This window comes from Schistocerca nitens, chromosome 2, assembly GCF_023898315.1.
Source record: "Schistocerca nitens isolate TAMUIC-IGC-003100 chromosome 2, iqSchNite1.1, whole genome shotgun sequence".
NCBI classification, from domain to species: domain Eukaryota; kingdom Metazoa; phylum Arthropoda; class Insecta; order Orthoptera; family Acrididae; genus Schistocerca; species Schistocerca nitens.
The window spans coordinates 211294800-211314812 of NC_064615.1; the positions used below are offsets into that span (position 1 = coordinate 211294800).

Below are 20013 nucleotides of genomic sequence, written 5' to 3' on the forward strand. Positions count from 1 at the left end.
CTCCCATCTCATCTTGATCTACCTTCTCTTCCTGTTTCTATAATACTGTCTGCGAGTTAAACTCCCTTATATACAACGTCAATGTACTCCTTACACTTTTCAGTTTTCTCTTCTTCTCTGCAAGCTATACCCGCAGCCCCATGGGGATCATACGGTCTGGTAGCCCTCCTTACTCCATTCACTATAGTTCAGAACTGCAGGGGTTAGTTTTAAGGATATGGGTGTCAAAGGGCGTATCACACCTTTCGAATTCTTATGAGAAGTCGATGAAGCACGTTGGAAATAGAGTGCCGAAGTGGCTGACTGGCCAAAATGTTCCCCCTAGAATGTTAGAGAATGTTCCAGAATGTATACAACGTTACAGAAGGTTCAATAACGTTTTTTAATGCTTTAGAAAGATGAAGTGAAGTGGGTCTTTTTCAGCTAGCAGAATTATGAAACTTGATGTCATAAGGATACGTATAATTTGATTCTTAAATTTTTTTCATTCTTTGCCTTTTGGACATTTAAATTTTTGAGGGTTATATCGTACATTAAGGTCAATGTATAGAAAACTCATTTTTATTTTGCAAAAAGGAACTACTTGGATCATAAATGGGTCTGAATTTGAGCTTGTCCGTCAGCTCACTCAGTCTCTCAAAGAATCTGTCGGCTTGTTCCCAGCTGAAACCAGCTACTGCTCGCTGCAGACACGTGGATTCAGCTGTTCTCAGCCTTAAGTTTCCATGTGTTTTCATAAAAACAGTAAATGTCTTTACCTGTTTTCATTTTTGTCTTATAGAACCAGTGCTTCATTTTCCGTTCCTCTGCATATTTGTACACTAGATTTAAGAACTCGTGTTTACTCTAAGGCACATGTTGGTTGCCAAAATTTTTACCATGATCATACAACATTGTTTTCTCTCTCTCTCTCTCTCTCTCTCTCTCTCTCTCTCTCTCTCTCTCTGTGTGTGTGTGTGTGTGTGTGTGTGTGTGTGTGTGTCTGCGCTGCTTCTACACTATTCACTATATTCACTTCATATCAGTCTCTGTCTTGCTGCCTGTATGCTCCAAAGTTTCTCATCCTTTCATAATCTTTTCTGGCTGTTTTTTCTTGCCCCAAATTGACAGGCTGCCAGAGGGACAACCCCTAATTTACCTGACCATTGCCCTATTCTCATATCTACTGTTGTTAAATGTTCTGTTATTTCACTTCTATGATATGTTCCTATTTTCATGTACTCTACTTCACTTCCTATTTCTGTCATTCCACTGTGATTCTCTCCTAGCACCTCTTCTCAGATGATAATTTGCTTAATTTCCTCCTCCTCTCCTTCCCGTAATTTCCTATATTATTGCAATTTTGATTCTTCATGGACTCCACCATACTTGTATTTATATTTTACAACAGTGTCAACAGTTACTTTCAATATTGTTAAAGTAATACATAATTAAATTTATAACTGAAATTTATCAGTTTGCTTGATTTCGATGACAGAATTTGCTTTGATGTTTCTCTGTAACAAATTTGAAATAATCAATATATTGAAATAAACCAGTTTTCACATTGAAATTTTATGGAATATGTATACATAACATCACTTAATGGTATCACTATCTCCAAAACATTTGGTGACGATCTGTTCACTATGTACAGTCACATTCTGCTACATTACTTTGTTTACATACTCTAGCTCATCCAAGGATTCGTGTGAAAACTATCAAAGTTTTCATTTCTTTTTGTGTGCATGTCAGGTGAGTGTTCTTTGTGAAAGATGCACACCATTGAGTAATGCTCAATTTATGTATCAAAATAAAAAATCTAGGTTTTATCACCAGTAACAGTGTTATAAATACATCTACAGTTAACTGATTTATATTTATACATAGTACTATTTCATACTGATAACCTTTTGTGTGTCCATCAAATAATGATTTACCCATTGGTGTGAAATTTTCATAAGTGACAGAATTTGGACAAAGCTGCTTAAGCAATCATATTGCCACTTCGATGAAATTATCCCCTGAGCGGGTGCACCTACATATAAAGTATGCCAAACACAAATAAAACTGTTTTGCACCTTTCATTTGTTGTTTCTTAATTGTGAGCCCATACCTAGTCTTTCACTATTCCTTCAGCTAACACAGTAATAAGTTGTGCTGTCATATTTCTAAGTGAGCAGCAGAAATATAAAATAAACAGTGAGATAGGGGAGAAAAAATGTACTATGCACGCAAGAAAATGACATGATTGTGAGCTAGCAACTCAATCCCACAATGAGGCCATTGTTCCATGAAATAATTAGTAATCGAATAATTGGCTGACTAGCATCTGATGCAACTGCATTGTTTAATGCCTTAAATGGGACATTACTTTATTTATTTATTATTTATTTGTCCCGTAGATCAAATCAGTACAATGGCTTGTACAACTGATATGGGATAAGTCAATACAAATATACAGTTTACAGGAGTCTAAAACAGTAAACAAGAACACAGAAGAATGATTATTTTACATTACCTACAAATTATGTTACTCAAAGTTACAGCTTTACAGAGAATTGTTACATGATGTGACAAAATTGACTTAATAACATTCAGCTTTGATACATTATCATGCACCAAGACAATTTTGATTCCAAATATTCCTGGATGGTATAAAAGCAGGCTTTTATTAAAAGAGATTTCACCGTCTGTTTGAATTTATTTATTTCTTGGATTTCTTGTTTAAAGGTTGGAAGATGGTTATATAATTTTATTCCCATGCACTTGACACCATCACTGTGCAGTTTTGTTGAGTGGGGAAGTATTCTTAGAGAGGTTTTTGATCTTGTGTCATAATCGTGGTAATCCATATTTTTGCTAATTTTGTTGATACTTTTTTTTGTAAAGAATAATAATTCTAGTATGTATTGGCATGGGAGGGGCAAAATATTTAGTTTCTTAAATAATGGTTTACAAGTGTCTCTTTGTTTTTTTGTTCTGACTGTCTTCTTGTGCAGTTTGAATATCTTAATTGATTCAGAATTTTGGCCCCAGAAGATGATTCCGTAGTTAAGTACAGAGTGAAAGAGTGCATGGTACGTTGTGGTTAGGGTACTTGTGTTAGTGACGTTCCTTATTGATCTAATCATGAAGCATACTTTACTAAGTTTTGTGTTGGTAACGTCAATGTGGCTTTTCCATGTGAGCGTATCAGTAATAGTGACCCCCAAAAATTTTATTTCATTTTCAAGTTTAACATTATTTTTTTCCAGTGATATAGTTGGTAGTAATGGATTTCTGGTTTGGGCAGTGTGGAAGGTTCTTCCAATTGTCTTTTTTGCATTAAGAAGCAGCCTGTTACTTTGAAGCCATCGACTTATTTGATCTGTGGTCCTATCTATATTAGATTGAAGAATTTGTTCGGGCACAGATATGAGTACAGAGGTGTCCTCAGCAAAAAAAAAAAAAAAAAGGGTTTTTGTGTCTGGTAGGCTGTGAGGAAGGTCATTTATGTAAAGTAAGAACAGCAAGGGGCCCAGGACGGAGCCTTTGGGAATGCCTTGCTTTATGGTATGTATGGAGAAATGTACAGTGCTAGCTGTATCTGAGAGCTTAGTTTCATTTAATTCGACATACTGCTGTCGATCTTCCAGATAGCTTTTAAACCAGTCATAGGCATTTCCTCTTATTCCATAGGCATGCATCTTTTGCAAAAGTATACTATGATTAACCATGTTGAAGGCCTTTGTTAGATATGGGAAGATACCTATGGCTGGGAGTTTTTTGTCCACAAGCTCCAGTGCATGATCTAGAAATTCTTGTATTGCATCAGTTGTAGCTTTCTTACTTTGGAAGCCGAACTGAGCAGGTGACAGGATATTTTCTTTGTCTAGAAAGGACATGATTCTGGTGGCCATTATATATTCAAATACTTTACTAAAAGTTGAAAGCAGTGCAATGGGTCGATAATTACTGGGATCCTCTTTTCTTCCTTTTTTGTGGACAGGTATAATTTTTGCAATTTTGAGCATACCAGGAAATGCACCATTCAGGAATGAGAAGTTTATTATGTGGGCTAGGGGTTTACTGATAAAGTTACTGCAATTATGAAGGAGGAAGCATGGAATTTGATCTTGTCCAGCAGATGATTTTTTTTTAAATGTTGCTATGAAGTGTCTTTTCTATTTCTATTTCAGATATAGGCCTTAAAAATAGAGTCTCAGAGCATAAGTTTGGTTCTAGTTGTAAGGGACAGCTATTTTTAAGATGGTTAGCCAGGCTTTCTACTGTTTCTGTAAAGTAGTTATTGAATTCCTCTGTTTCTTTCCCACTGGAGACTAATTTTCCATTTATTTTTAAGGTAATATACCTTTGTAGTTGTTTTTATCTATTAGTATTCATATTAATAAGTTGCCACATGCTTTTGCTCTTATTTGATGACAATTTGAGGTAGTTATCATTCTGTAGCTTTTTGGCTGCGTTTACTACATTCCTTAATATCTTTTTATATAGAGTAAAGTATGACTTAAATGCTTCACTACTGCCTAGTTTGGATTTGCTAATGTAAAAAAGTTCTCTTTTTCTTTGTGATGATCTAATGATTCCTGGGGTGATCCAGCTGGAGAGTTTTCTATCTTTGTTGATACATTTTGTTTGTAAGGGAAAGTGGCAATTAAAATAATAACAGAAAATATCCAAGAATGCTTCATATTTGCTGTCTACTGTTTGAGCCTCATATACATTTTGCCAGTTTTCATTTTGTATATCAAAGAGGAAAGTATGCATGTGGGTTTTATTGAAGTATCTCCTCTGTACAGTGATTTTATTGTGTTCGTGACTGTTATTTTGCAACCAGACCTGCATAATTAATGCATTGTGGTCTGAAAATCCTAGTTTGATGGAGGATGCAGTACAATTTATATTGCTTGCTACTTGATCCAGACAAGTGGTACTGTGACTTGTTATCCTGGTTGGAGTGTTGACCATTAGGTCTAGGTTGTAGCTGTTCATAAAATTTTTAAAGCTTAGATGGCTAGAGTTTTCTGAGAGAAAATCTATATTATAGTCACTACATATTAGAACACTATATGATTCTCTTTTACTTAGATTTTCTATTACTGGTGCTAGATTTTTGTAGAAAGTCCCTATGTTACCAGAGGGTGACCTGTAAAGTGCTATTATATAAACATTTAGATTTGTAAACTCTACACCTGACAGTTCTATATCTTTTTCAATACTATATGAATTGCAAATATCAAGAGGTGCAGCAGTAATGTTGTCTCTTACAAATATGCAACTACCTCCACCTTTGTAAGATGTTCTTGAGAAGCGACCTACGAGTTTAAAAGTTGGTATCACAACACTTTCTATTTCAGAAGACCTCATGAAATGTTCATTAATACATAATATCTGTCTATCTGACAGTTCACTTGCACTTGATAACAAAATTTCTAATTCATTAAGTTTGGTTTTGAGCCCTTTTACATTATGGATGTATACTTTTCGATCAAGAAATTTTTTGTTTACTTTTTTTATACATTGGTGAGGAGGTTCAGACTTCACCTTATTTACTACAAGTTGCTGATGGAGTCCTTTGCAAGTTTTATGGTGTATCTTTAACTTGTTTGATGATGCTATCTTTAACTTCTTTGGTGATGCTAAGTTTTTTCTTTTCTCAGAGGGGGATAGAAAAAATCCTCCTTCTTGGGTATATTCCACCTTGATCTTAAATTAACACTTACAGGTGTAGCTGCTGCAGTCGTTTGTGGATCTTCTGATGTCTCCTCTTTCCTGCTTTCTTCATTCTTGTCGAATTTGCTTTCCTCATTTTTGCCTGTAAGTCTTTCAGGAAGCTGATAGATCTATTTCGTAATAGTCTTTCTTTAATTATTTCACTGATGTTATCGCACATAACACTTTTTCCATCGTAATTAAGGTGCATTCCGTGTTTGGTGTGCAGGTTTCGATGTAGTTTACTTACGTCCAGTACGTCACACTTTGCGTATTACTCTGGGGTAATACCTGTCTGTGGCAACAGAATGATGTAATGAAAATTTATCTCATAATTGTGTAATTAAATAGTGCTTTAGCTCATATAAAATAAGTTTATTTTATCATTATTTAACTAAACAGAGATCAAACTGTGATATTTGCTCATATATACAGTATATTTACCTAGATAACACAAATATATCCATTCTCTACATGTCTACGAAGTGCACCATATGCCCCGTCATGTTGTGAAAAATTGTGTGCCCATTTGAGAGTTAAGTATCACTAAGTGGTTTTTCCCCCTCATGAGTTTTCCCATAGCAATGCAGTTTTCACAAATAACTGCAATTGTCAGATGTCTAGTCCTTAGCTTCTGATGAAGTTCTACCTCTTAAGAATTTCTGCAACCACTGAATGGCTGTTTCATCATAAGGATTTTTTTAAAACCCTGTTGCATACTCCCTTTCACACTTACTTAATCCACTCCTGAAATTAAAGAGATTGTGTGAAAGTGCTCCTTTCCCAGCTCCATGATGGTGATAATAAAGACCTAGTGTCTCGTGGACTGAATGATCGCAGCCCACACAGTGGTAAGTAGTTTGGTATTTCAAAACTTTCACAGATTAGTAATGAAAGACTTCTAAAGATACCATGTAAGCACTGCCTGACAAAAAAAGTGAAGTACTCAGAAGAGATGGTCAGATGTCAATGTAACTTCATATATATAACAGAGGGAAACATTCCACGTGGGAAAAATATATCTAAAAACAAAGATTCTGTAACTTACCAAACAAAAGCATTAGCATGTTGATAGACACACAAACAAACACAAACACACACACAAAATTCAAGCTTTCACAACCAACGGTTGCTTCATCAGGAAAGAGGGAAGGAGAGGGAAAGACGAGAGGATGTGGGTTTTAAGGGAGACGGTAAGGAGTCATTCCAATCCCGGGAGCGGAAAGACTTACCTTAGGGGGAAAAAAGGACAGGTATACACTCGCACACACACACACACATATCCATCCGCACATATACAGACACAAGCAGACATTTGTAAACATTTGTAAAGGCAAAGCAAACTACCAGCTACTAACTGAATTATGAAGTAAAAGCAAAAACAATTAGAAAAAACTTATTTATTTGTTTATTAATTATAAAATACAGAAGTAGTTGGAAACAAAAAGTGTTATTAGTGACAAGAATACAGGATTTTCTTAGAGGTATATATTGTCTTTCAAATTCCAAAAAGTAATCTGATGTTGCTGCTATTTAAAATAAAAATAACAAAGGAATATTTATTTTGTGTTCTTTATACATGTACTTGTACCAAGAAAAATTGGTAGAAAGCTAAAAACAGAAAAATAAGCTGTGAGAATTGCGTTGTACAATGAAACTATATATGAGTGGTATAGAGCACCACTAGTAAATATGTTAGTGAATCTTGTGTATCATCAAAATAACAGACAGGTATCGGTTTACATGTTTCTTGTTATTACTGTGTAGCACACAACTGCATTAGCAGCAAAACAGCAACCCATATGATTCATTCACATTCATTCATTATCTATGGATTGGAGTAAGGCAATTATACACCACCTACAATAGAACTTACTATAGATAGATTGAGGCAGCTAAGGCACGCTATCACAAATACGTCGAGAATGAATAAATAAATTAATTGAGATGCTACATTTTTCAAGTTATGGCAGACAATACAGCGAATTTCCCAATTTTCACAAGTAATTTTTATTTACATAACATGCATGGGACATGATCAAACAGTATCAAGATAACAGCACCATGGACCTGTCTCACCATCAGGGGAAGAGGTTCCATGAACGTCTGCCCTATTACACCAAATGTAAGCAATGACAGAACTCGGGGTATGGTTTTTATGTGTATCATCATGGCTATCATACCATGTGCTCAAAATGTTGACCTTGAGAATTGCTGCACACTATAAAGTGATTCTGGTGAAACAGCACTGCACATTGAATTTCACCTGGAATCAATGTGTTATAAGCCATTGCATTTCTTGGGAGTCATCAGTGTTTCGTCATAGACTTCTTGTCTTAAATCTCACCACAGACAAAGGTTAGAAGTGTTAAGTTAGGTGAGTCTGTAGACCATTTTGCATTTCCTGAACAACTGTTCCAATGCTCTCCAGAAGTTCTCTTAAGAGGGCCTGTCAACATATGTGTGGAATGAGAGGGATATCTATCATGTTGGTACCACACTGACTGCCTCATGTTCAGTGGGGTGTCTTCCAATAACTGCATCAGCAGTATATCTTAGGAACTCACATTACTTGAATGTATTTAGAATACATAGAGACCAGTGTTGTGGGTCTTGAAAAACATGCACCAAATATTGAAAGACCAAGAGCATTCATTGAGTCAGTATGGACTTTCAACTGACAATTAGTGCATATTGCAAAGACTGACTTGCCTATGGTTTGTAAATGGTGCTTCTTCCTTAAACAAAATTTTGCTTAGATATGCCGCATCACTTTGCACTTTTTGTAGATAACATTCAGAGGGCTGTAATCAAATTTGGATAGACACTGCCATGAAGCTGTAGATGTAGCGAAATTTGAAGAAGATGAAATATGATGGAATGCAGTGTTCGCAGAATGCTCATTTGATTGATACCTCTTGTACTTCTGAACTGCCAGTTAGTGACATTTGCATTGTGTGTTACTCCTTTAAAATGTTAGTTTAATTTCTTTCATCAGTTGCTCTTCTTTTCCCTTGGCATATTTTATTCTCCACACTTCAAGTTTTTAGAACTTTATTTATAACATTTACAAAGAAAGATTGTGACTGCTTGGAACAATCTGGACACTCTTCAGTGTACAACTGCACCGCTTCTATAACACTTTCACGACATTCGCCATAAACAATGCTTAATGCACAATGTGAATGTCTCAATAGTTTTACAAGCAAGTTGTCTGATTGCTACAACAGCAGAACACAGATTGGTGGGCTTCATGCACTCAGGTAAAAACAAGAACCATACCTGAGTTTTGTGTTTGCTTACATTCAGTATAACAGGGCAGATATTGATGGAACCTCTTCTCCTGGTGGTGGGACAGTGGTTTACAGTGCTGTTATTTTGATAATATTTGATCAAGTCCCATACATGCTCTGTCATTGAAGTTCTCTTAGAAGCTTCTTTCAAGTATCACAGAAAAAAGTATATACTTCCATCAGAACATAACAAAGTCAGTGTCATAATTTGGAGATTATAAATGATGAAAATTGATTGTGAATGTCAGGAAATTCGCCTTAGTGTTCACTACAACTAGGCAAAAACTGCACTCACACAAAAGACATACTTGCTCAGTTTTATGCCAAGGCATGCTTTGGTAAACATATCAGATAAAGTAGGATCAGGGATGTGCAAACACATTTTTCCTCAAAGTGAATGGAATTATAATTATAGAGGCACCTGTAATAAATTATTAAGGCAGAAAGTAAGAAAGCCACATTAATAACAACATTGAATAAGGTGAGAGCAAGTTGTGATGGCAAAGTGAGAAACTTTACTTAATATGTGGAAAACTTTTTAGAGAAATAAAAATGGTAGGTACAGTTAGATGCATTACAATTTAAGAACTGAGTGGTAAGGTACAATATTTATAAGCTTTTTCCAATCCATGATGATGTAACGCAGCAAACACTGGTAACAGTATCTGTTTTTCCATATTTATAAGCATTGATAGTACAAAAGCTTACTTGTTTAATAAATAATGACAACGAAGAGGCATCTGTTTATAATAATTATTATACAGCATAAAGAACAGAATTAACTGGTGTTACCAATGAAGATTTCTAATTTAAGACAAGTGCTATAAGAACTTCAATAAGGTACATGAGGGAGAATCTTAGTTCACTTCCTTAGATTATTGCCCAGTATCACATGATCATTCATTCAAAATTTCTCTTCTTACATGAGAGGTCTCTTAGAAATATGCACATGAAACTGGTAACTACGTCAGCAGAAATGGAGCAACTGCTGAAACTGGATGAATAATGAAGAAAATGATGTGTTATTAGAGCGACAGAGAAACACAGCTAAAAATGAATTGAAGTCAACTCAACATATGTACAACATATTTTAACCGCATCTTTCACTCACTAACTTTTATGTGTAAAAGTTATTCGCACTTGTAATCTATGCTTTGTACATGAAATTCATAAATGACTAAGAAGGAAAACAGTGATGACTGCATGCAAAAATAGTTACAGTCAGACTACATACGTAATTTATCAGTGTTGTCAGTTCATTCTTTTCAACCAATCAGAAGCAAAAGCTCATACAAGTGGACTGGAAGAGCTGTGATGAGGTTTGACAACAGAAGACTATGATGTTTCAGTCTGATTTCTGTTATTCTGTGCATTATTCCTATTACATATAGCTGCTCAATGGCAACATATTATTTCTTTAAGGTACTGTAAATTTCTGTTGTTCTTGATATTTATTTCCTATTGACACAATTTTTGAAAGAATAAATTCCATTGCCCATCTGAACATCAAAAAACCTGTTCATTGTCTGCTGAGCCTTCAGGCAGCAGAATTACCACTGATGATTTTGCTTGTTCACTTCCTAGCACCCATGCTGGCACAGTATTGAAGTGTTTTTTTATGGGTCTGTTCCTAAGATGTAACAGTTGTAGCACTTCTGGTCTTACATAAATCTCAGCATTTGACACACCTGTAAGATAAGTAAATTTTAATAATGAATTTGAGCCTGTAATGTAGCAGATCTATCAATTAAACAAGTAGAGAACATTTTAACTTTGTCAGAGAGCATATTAACTAGATTTTATACAAAACAATTTGGAGTTCATTGCTGCTGTGGTTTGAATGTCAATACCTGTATATCAGACTATATTGACTATTTGAAACTAGATATTGAAACACAGCAAAGTTGAACTTTTAGCCAAGTATGCTGTTGGAAAAAGTGGACACGTCTGTTGGGCCATGGGTGTGATGTCAAAGTACACCCAGAGTTTCTGTAAACTATTGTTGATTTGAACATGTTACAGTCAGTTTGTAAAGCATGTGAAGACAGTAGATAAGTATAACATCAGTGCATGTTACAGAGTAAAGAATTACTACTTTACAAAGCTCCCAATCAGGAGATTAATTGGGTAAAAAGTTCATGTAAAAAGTCTCCTCTTAATTAATTAAAACACAATTAATAATATTAGTTCTGATTGTGAATCTGATATATGAACCCCACAAAAGGAGACCTATCAGATAACATAGTTACAAATTAAAACTCAGAGAGATCAAATCACACTAGTTAAATAGCTATGAGCATATTCAGTACCAAACAATGATTAATATGATAGTATATGATAAATAATAACTATAGCCCACATATTTATAATGTACATCACTGTCATGGGATACTGTTCCTGACGAAGTACTAATGGTTTTCGAACTGAATGCATTTTGGCATGATTCTTATTGTTGTAACTGGGACCAGGATGGTCGTGGGGTAGCAATGACAGAAAGCGCAGCGGGACCCACAGAGAGGCCCGCGAACAACAACACAACGGGAGAGGACAGACATGACCAACGAAGTACAGAACAAATACAACAAGATTGAACAACAGAGTCACAAGGAAATAAAACACGTCTACTCGTACACAGAACACGGAAGTAAACTGTCTAACGTGAGGCGAGGTGTCAACCGACGTACGCGTGATTAGACTGGCTGGCTGAGCGAGAGACAGGTGCCTAAGTATGCTATTGGGGGCACCGCTATTGGCCGCTGGAACCACATGTTCTGCTGTGGCACCCTCACACTAAAAGCGGGCCAGGAGGCGCACGCCGCCACAACTTACGGCACAATGGTGCAGAGACCTCTATGGGTCTTCGACGTCCATGACATCTGACGCAGTTTCAAATTCTGCGGTGCACGGTACCAGACTTATATCATCACAAAAAGCTGATTAGATAATACAGTGGTCTCATATGGCACACTATTGTTATCTGTTTGATTATTATTTTATTTGATACACTGAATTTATACATGTCATTTGAATGCACATTTTAATAATTAATGGATCTCAGTGAACACTGAAATAATCATCTATTGTCTTTGTCAGCACTACAGTACACACACACATCATACGATTATAAATCATCTCTTATAATATAATTTTTTAAATTTATTCCTGTAATGTGAATAATAACATTGGAATATTTAAGAGGAAGGTGGTTTAGGTACACAAGAAGAGTTGCTAGAAGCCCCATGGATGGTTCTGGCCAGGCTTTTTGATGTAAGAGAAATGTTGAAGCTATCCCAGATCAGCAAATAAATTTCCAGCCAAGAGATATAAACATACCTTCCCCCTTTTCAAAATATATCTTGATAACAACTTAGTGAAATTGCTACAAAGAACTTAGTAATTTATTTTCACGTTCCATGGATCATTTGCACAATAATTCTCAATAGTATGGAATGAGTCATTTTACATTTACACTGCAAATTACTTTGCAAATATGGAAACATGCTGAACATTTTTAAGTTATTTTATTTTATTTATTTATTTTTTATTGTTTATTGCTTATACAATTGTGAGTTAGTAATTCTTACCAAACACCTTTTACACATTACAGTAACAGAAATTCTTCTATAGAATAAAAGGAGTTGTCAAGGAGAAACTTCTTCAGTTTGCTTTCAAATTTTACTTTGCTGTTTGTCAGACATTTTACATCACTTGGTAATTTGACAAACTGCCTATTGGCTTCTGTCTCGGGTTCTTCAGCCGACGTTCGTCTAATGATTTTTCTGACGTTTCGCCAGCACGAGTGGCTGGCATTGTCAAAGCTTCACCCTCCATTGCCGGTGGTGAACTGAAGGCGAGCTCGCGGCCGCAGACTATATGTACCTGGCGCGCCAACGTCCGAGGGCTTCTCCGCGGTCATTTCCGGTGCGGTTCTCCTCTTGCTACCTGCGACGGTCGTTCGCTGCAGTACGGGAAGCCAGGATGCGTTTACCTTAAGGCTTTCCTCTTTCTTGTTGAAACTGTTCACGTGTTTTTGGATTTCTACAGCTTCTCTGAACAAGCGCGTGTGATAGTGCTTCTCTACAGCCAGAACTTCCGTGTCGGCGAATTTTATTACGTGGTCGGTCTCATTCAGTGCGTGCTCTGCCACGGCCGATTTCTCCACCTGCCCCAACCTGCAATGTCGCTTATGCTCTTTGATCCTGGTGTTAATGGATCGTCCAGTCATTCCGACATAAACTTTTCCGCATGTGCAAGGTATACGGTATATTCCCGACATTGCAAGTGGGTCTCTTTTCTCCTTCGCCGATCTAAGACACTCTTTGATCTTCCTTGTCGGTTTGAAAATCGTCTTTACGCCGTGTTTGCGCAATATACGGCCGATTCTGTCCGTCACTCTGGGAATGTATGGCAGAAAGGCCGTACCCGACATTTCTTTTTCTGTTTCCTTACTTCGCCGAGTGTTTAGCTCTGTTACACTTCTAATGTAATTTGTGGAGTACCCATTGCTCCTCAGAACAGTTTCCAGGTGTTGCATTTCTCGTTTGAGGTGTTGAGGCTCACATATTCGTCCTGCTCTCGTTACGAGCGTACTAATCATGCCTCTTTTCTGGCTCGGGTGGTGGTTTGACAGTTTGTGCAGGTATCGGTCCGTGTGTGTCGGTTTTCGATACACGCTGTGTCCCAGGTTTTCGCCGTCCCTTGTGACCAGCACATCTAGAAATGGCAGTTTCCTGTCCTTTTCTACCTCCATGGTAAATGTTATGTTGGCATGGAGGCTGTTCAAGTGTCTCAGGAATTCACCGAGCTGTTCTTCACCATGGCTCCACACCACGAAAGTATCATCGACGTACCTGTACCACACCTTAGGTTTGCAAGTCGCCGAGTCCAGTGCCTGTGCTTCGAATTGTTCCATGAAGAAGTTGGCCACCACTGGACTGAGAGGACTACCCATGGCGACGCCTTCCAGCTGTTCGTAGAAATCGCCATTCCACGTGAAATAGCTCGTGGTGAGACATGCATGGAAGAGCTTTTTGATGTCTTGTGGGAACATGGAACCGATGTGCTCCAGAGCGTCACTGAGTGGCACTTTCGTAAATAACGAAACAACATCAAAACTGACCAGGATGTCGTTTGGCGCAAGTTTCAGTTTCTTCAGCTTCTCAATGAAATGTCCTGAGTCCTTAATGTATGTGTCGGTCTTTCCCACGTGTGGCTGGAGCAGAGAGGCCAAGTGTTTCGCCAGTTTATACGTTGGTGAGCCAGGAGCGCTAACGATCGGTCTCAGTGGAACGTTGTTCTTATGGATCTTGGGTAATCCATACAGCCGAGGTGGTAGGGCTTCTGTGTTGCGCAGGTTTCTCTGTATGTCCGCCGGCAGAGAAGACGCCTTGATTAATCGATTCGTATTCCGAGTGATACGCTGCGTCGGATCTGCGCTTAGTTTTCGGTACGTCGTCGGATCTAATAGGTCTCGGATCTTTTGCTCATAATCTTCGGTCTTCATTACGACGGTCGCATTCCCCTTATCGGCAGGCAGTACCAATATACTCTTGTTGGCGTTGAGATTCTTAATGGCTTGTACCTCTTCTTTCTTCAGGTTGCAAGCTGGTGGTTTTGCTCGGCGCAGTATCCTGGCTGTTTCAGTGCGTATTTCCTCTGCCCTTTCACAAGGAAGGGTCCGAATGGCTGCTTCGGTGTTGGCAATGATGTCCTCCATAGGTATAGTTCTCGGGATGATAGCGAAATTCCCTCCTTTTTGAAGGACTGACACTTCCTCTTCGGTCAATTGTCGTTCAGTGAGGTTGACCACTGTGTGTGACATGTCGGGAATCGCCTTGTCGGTCTGCTTCCGAGCGGCAAAAGAAAAAGTTTGAAAGATGCCGGAAGCAGACCGACAAGGCGATTCCCGACATGTCACACACAGTGGTCAACCTCACTGAACGACAATTGACCGAAGAGGAAGTGTCAGTCCTTCAAAAAGGAGGGAATTTCGCTATCATCCCGAGAACTATACCTATGGAGGACATCATTGCCAACACCGAAGCAGCCATTCGGACCCTTCCTTGTGAAAGGGCAGAGGAAATACGCACTGAAACAGCCAGGATACTGCGCCGAGCAAAACCACCAGCTTGCAACCTGAAGAAAGAAGAGGTACAAGCCATTAAGAATCTCAACGCCAACAAGAGTATATTGGTACTGCCTGCCGATAAGGGGAATGCGACCGTCGTAATGAAGACCGAAGATTATGAGCAAAAGATCCGAGACCTATTAGATCCGACGACGTACCGAAAACTAAGCGCAGATCCGACGCAGCGTATCACTCGGAATACGAATCGATTAATCAAGGCGTCTTCTCTGCCGGCGGACATACAGAGAAACCTGCGCAACACAGAAGCCCTACCACCTCGGCTGTATGGATTACCCAAGATCCATAAGAACAACGTTCCACTGAGACCGATCGTTAGCGCTCCTGGCTCACCAACGTATAAACTGGCGAAACACTTGGCCTCTCTGCTCCAGCCACACGTGGGAAAGACCGACACATACATTAAGGACTCAGGACATTTCATTGAGAAGCTGAAGAAACTGAAACTTGCGCCAAACGACATCCTGGTCAGTTTTGATGTTGTTTCGTTATTTACGAAAGTGCCACTCAGCGACGCTCTGGAGCACATCGGTTCCATGTTCCCGCAAGACATCAAAAAGCTCTTCCATGCATGTCTCACCACGAGCTATTTCACGTGGAATGGCGATTTCTACGAACAGCTGGAAGGTGTCGCCATGGGTAGTCCTCTCAGTCCAGTGGTGGCCAACTTCTTCATGGAACAATTCGAAGCACAGGCACTGGACTCGGCGACTTGCAAACCTAAGGTGTGGTACAGGTACGTCGATGATACTTTCGTGGTGTGGAGCCATGGTGAAGAACAGCTCGGTGAATTCCTGAGACACTTGAACAGCCTCCATGCCAACATAACACTTACCATGGAGGTAGAAAAGGACATGAAACTGCCATTTCTAGATGTGCTGGTCACAAGGGACGGCGAAAACCTGGGACACAGCGTGTATCGAAAACCGACACACACGGACCGATACCTGCACAAACTGTCAAACCACCACCCGAGCCAGAAAAGAGGCATGATTAGTACGCTCGTAACGAGAGCAGGACGAATATGTGAGCCTCAACACCTCAAACGAGAAATGCAACACCTGGAAACTGTTCTGAGGAGCAATGGGTACTCCACAAATTACATTAGAAGTGTAACAGAGCTAAACACTCGGCGAAGTAAGGAAACAGAAAAAGAAATGTCGGGTACGGCCTTTCTGCCATACATTCCCAGAGTGACGGACAGAATCGGCCGTATATTGCGCAAACACGGCGTAAAGACGATTTTCAAACCGACAAGGAAGATCAAAGAGTGTCTTAGATCGGCGAAGGAGAAAAGAGACCCACTTGCAATGTCGGGAATATACCGTATACCTTGCACATGCGGAAAAGTTTATGTCGGAATGACTGGACGATCCATTAACACCAGGATCAAAGAGCATAAGCGACATTGCAGGTTGGGGCAGGTGGAGAAATCGGCCGTGGCAGAGCACGCACTGAATGAGACCGACCACGTAATAAAATTCGCCGACACGGAAGTTCTGGCTGTAGAGAAGCACTATCACACGCGCTTGTTCAGAGAAGCTGTAGAAATCCAAAAACACGCGAACAGTTTCAACAAGAAAGAGGAAAGCCTTAAGGTAAACGGATCCTGGCTTCCCGTACTGCAGCGAACGACCGTCGCAGGTAGCAAGAGGAGAACCGCACCGGAAATGACCGCGGAGAAGCCCTCGGACGTTGGCGCGCCAGGTACATATAGTCTGCGGCCGCGAGCTCGCCTTCAGTTCACCACCGGCAATGGAGGGTGAAGCTTTGACAATGCCAGCCACTCGTGCTGGCGAAACGTCAGAAAAATCATTAGACGAACGTCGGCTGAAGAACCCGAGACAGAAGCCAATAGGCAGTTTGTCAACAAGTGGCCACGAAAGCCTTAACAATTTTGTACTTGGTAATTTATCAAAAATTTTAGTTGTGCACTGTGCACCCCTTTTGTGCTAAAGACAACATTAATGTTGACTATGAAAGTAATTTTTTCTTCTATTATTACAGTTATGCACATCATTATTCCTTTTGAACTGCAGTGGATTATTTATAACAAACTTCATGAGGGAATAAACATACTGTGAAGCAATAGTACACCCTACATCTTCAACAGATTTCTACAAATATGTCAGCTTACTGATTTGTCTCTCCCCAAGATTTGCAATGATTCTGAATGCAAATATGGCTGAACTAAGTTGTTTTAGGAGGCCCAAAAGTGCTTTTTCCAGTTTAAATTCACACCAGTGTGGGTATCTAACAATTTTGAATTTTTCACCCTGACTATTATTTCCTCACCATGAGTTACACTTATTGATGCAGTACCCCTAGATATGCAGAACTGAATAGCTTGTGTTTTTTAAAATGGAGGGTGAGACAATTTGCAGAAAACCAGTCAATGATATGTTTAAGAAGCTTGTTTACCATTTATTCTGTTGTTGCATGTATGCTTGGATTGAGTACAATACTAGAGTCATCTGCAAATAGAACTAATTCTGCTTGTTGTATAATAAATGGAAGATAATTTAAATATATGAGGAACAGTAGTGGATGTAAGACTGGGCCTCAGGAAACTTAGTTTTCTACATCTTTCACTCCTGATCTGTCCATTTTTAGCATTCACCCTCCCACATCTATCATAAACAATGCACTTAGCTTTTTGCTGTTATTAACTCATGTATGATGTTCTAACAGTAATCTCTGTCCTGCATATTACCCTATCTTCCATCTTTCAGCTCTCAGGTTTTCAGATCTCATGCAGTATAGTCCCCAACAATCAGTCTTTTCTTCTCATCCCATCCAGCAAGTCTCCCCTGACCTCGGGTTCTGGGTGACTTTTCCAAACTCTACCCCTTTCCCTATACCTCACAAGTCCTCTTCCTTCACTCCTTCTCCTTACGTTTCAACCCTTCTGTCAGAAGAAGGAGCCAATTGCTCTGAAAGCTTGCATATCTATACCTTATTTACGTGTGTTGCTGCCACTTGGTGAGTACATTTTTTTTTATCTGTCCAATTACATTATATGAGAATATTGTGATTTACAGAGTCAAATGCCTTAGATAGGCCACAGAAAATACCAAATGGCACTATTTTGTTATTTAATTCTTGTAATATTTGGTGATTGAACATGTAAATGCCATTCTCAGAAGAGCAATTCTTCTGAAATCCAAACTGTGATTTGCAGAGGATATCATAATTGCTGAGGTGATATGCTATTCTAGAATTCATCACCTTCCCAAAAAATTTGGAAAATGATGTCAGTAGTGAAACAGTTCAGTAGTTATTGACATCTGTTCTAACACCTTTCTTAAAGAGGGTTTTAACAAGGGAAGATGCTTTGAGATAGTGATGCATTACAGATTTGAGATAAGACACGGCTTGCTATATGGGAACAAATCTTTAGTCCTCTACTGGGAACACCATCAAATCTAGATGAGCTTCAATTTTTAGAGAATATATAAAGTTCTTAATTTCAGTAGGAGAGGTTTGTGTTATACTCATATGACTGAATTTTGTGAAAGTTGCTTTTTCAACGTACTGCTGTGATTTTTCTCTTGTACTGTTGGTCCTATACTTTCTGCTATATTTAAGAAATGATTATTAAATATATTTGGTACCTGTGACTCATCATTTATAGCCTTTCCATTCAGCTCAATAGTGATGTTATCCTGTTCTGTTGCTGGATGCCCTGTTTCTCGTTTCACTATTTTCTATACAGTCTTGCATCTGTTGTTGGAATCATTAGTTTCTGACATTTTACAGATATTCCCTGATTTTTAATAAGTTTTCTTAGTAATTTTGAGACGTTTTTGTAGTGTGCAACTACTACAGGACCTCTTCTTGTTTTCACCAATAGACATACTTCCCTTTTCCTTTCACAAGATACTTTAATCCCTCTAGTGATCCATGGTGTTGTACATGACTGTTTAATATCCTCTCTGATTAGCTTATGCAGAAAGCTATTTTCAAATAATAATATGAATTTATCATGGAATAGATTAAATTTTATTAATTATAAATTTTATTGCAGGTTGTCTCTTTAAACTGTTCTTGAAAATATTTGTCCTAGAGTAATTAATTATTCTGATTTCCACTGAGGAGTATCTATACTGTAAGGCACTGTCTTATTTATCCTGACTGACTTTGCTTTGTGATCAGCGAGATCATTTGTTACTGGGTTAACAATTATTTTCTTGCTTTGAGTGTCACCAAAGAAAATATTATCAGTTAGGGTTCTTCTGTCTTTATTCACCTGTATTGGAAAGTTAATTACTGAGATCAAATTGTAGAATCCAAATAAGGCTTCCACATCGTTTTTCCCATGAAAATCCCTTAGTAAATCTACACTGAAGTCACCACAGACTATTAATGCTTGCTACTGCCTAACTGACTATGTAGCAACGAATGGAGACTCCTCATAAACAGTTCCAAATTTTCCAGTGGGGAGCTATATACAATTACAGTTAAAAGTGATATATTTTTCAGTATTAATTCACAAGCACACACCTCTGCATGCTGATCACACAGAATCTAGTTGTGTCAATGTTTCTGAAGTTGTGTTCTGTCTAAATATATTTAACTAATTTTGTGCATCTGTTCAATGACCCTTCTTAAAAATGGGAATGACTTGAGCTTTTTTCCAATCATTAGCAATGCTTCACACCTCTGGAGACCTATGGTTCACTTCTGCTAGGAGTGTACGAATGAACTGGTATTCAACCAGGTCCAGTGGCCTTTCCTCTCCTAAGTGATTTCAACCGCTTTTCTATTCCTTGGTCACTTGTTACGATAACTGTCATTTGCCATCCATGCAATGATTTAAAGGAGGAACTACCTTGTGATCTTCCTCCATGAAATAGTTTTGTAGAAAGATTTTTAGTATTT

General features: G+C 38.5%; 1 protein-coding gene across 4 annotated transcripts in view; it reads right to left on the minus strand.

The window, feature by feature from the left end:
* Positions 1 to 7169: 7169 nt before the first annotated feature.
* Positions 7170 to 20013, minus strand: part of LOC126235928 (uncharacterized) — a 306471-nt gene continuing 293627 nt past the window's right edge. For 3 of the 4 annotated variants that reach the window (XR_007544841.1, XR_007544842.1, XM_049944889.1), the window contains exon 3: positions 7170 to 10675. Coding sequence is in view for 1 of the 4 variants with exons in the window: in XM_049944889.1 (XP_049800846.1) it covers positions 10494 to 10675 (182 nt within the window). In the remaining 3 variants the exon portion in view is untranslated. The remainder of the gene's footprint in view (positions 10676 to 20013) is intronic. The other variant, XR_007544840.1, reaches the window with a different exon arrangement.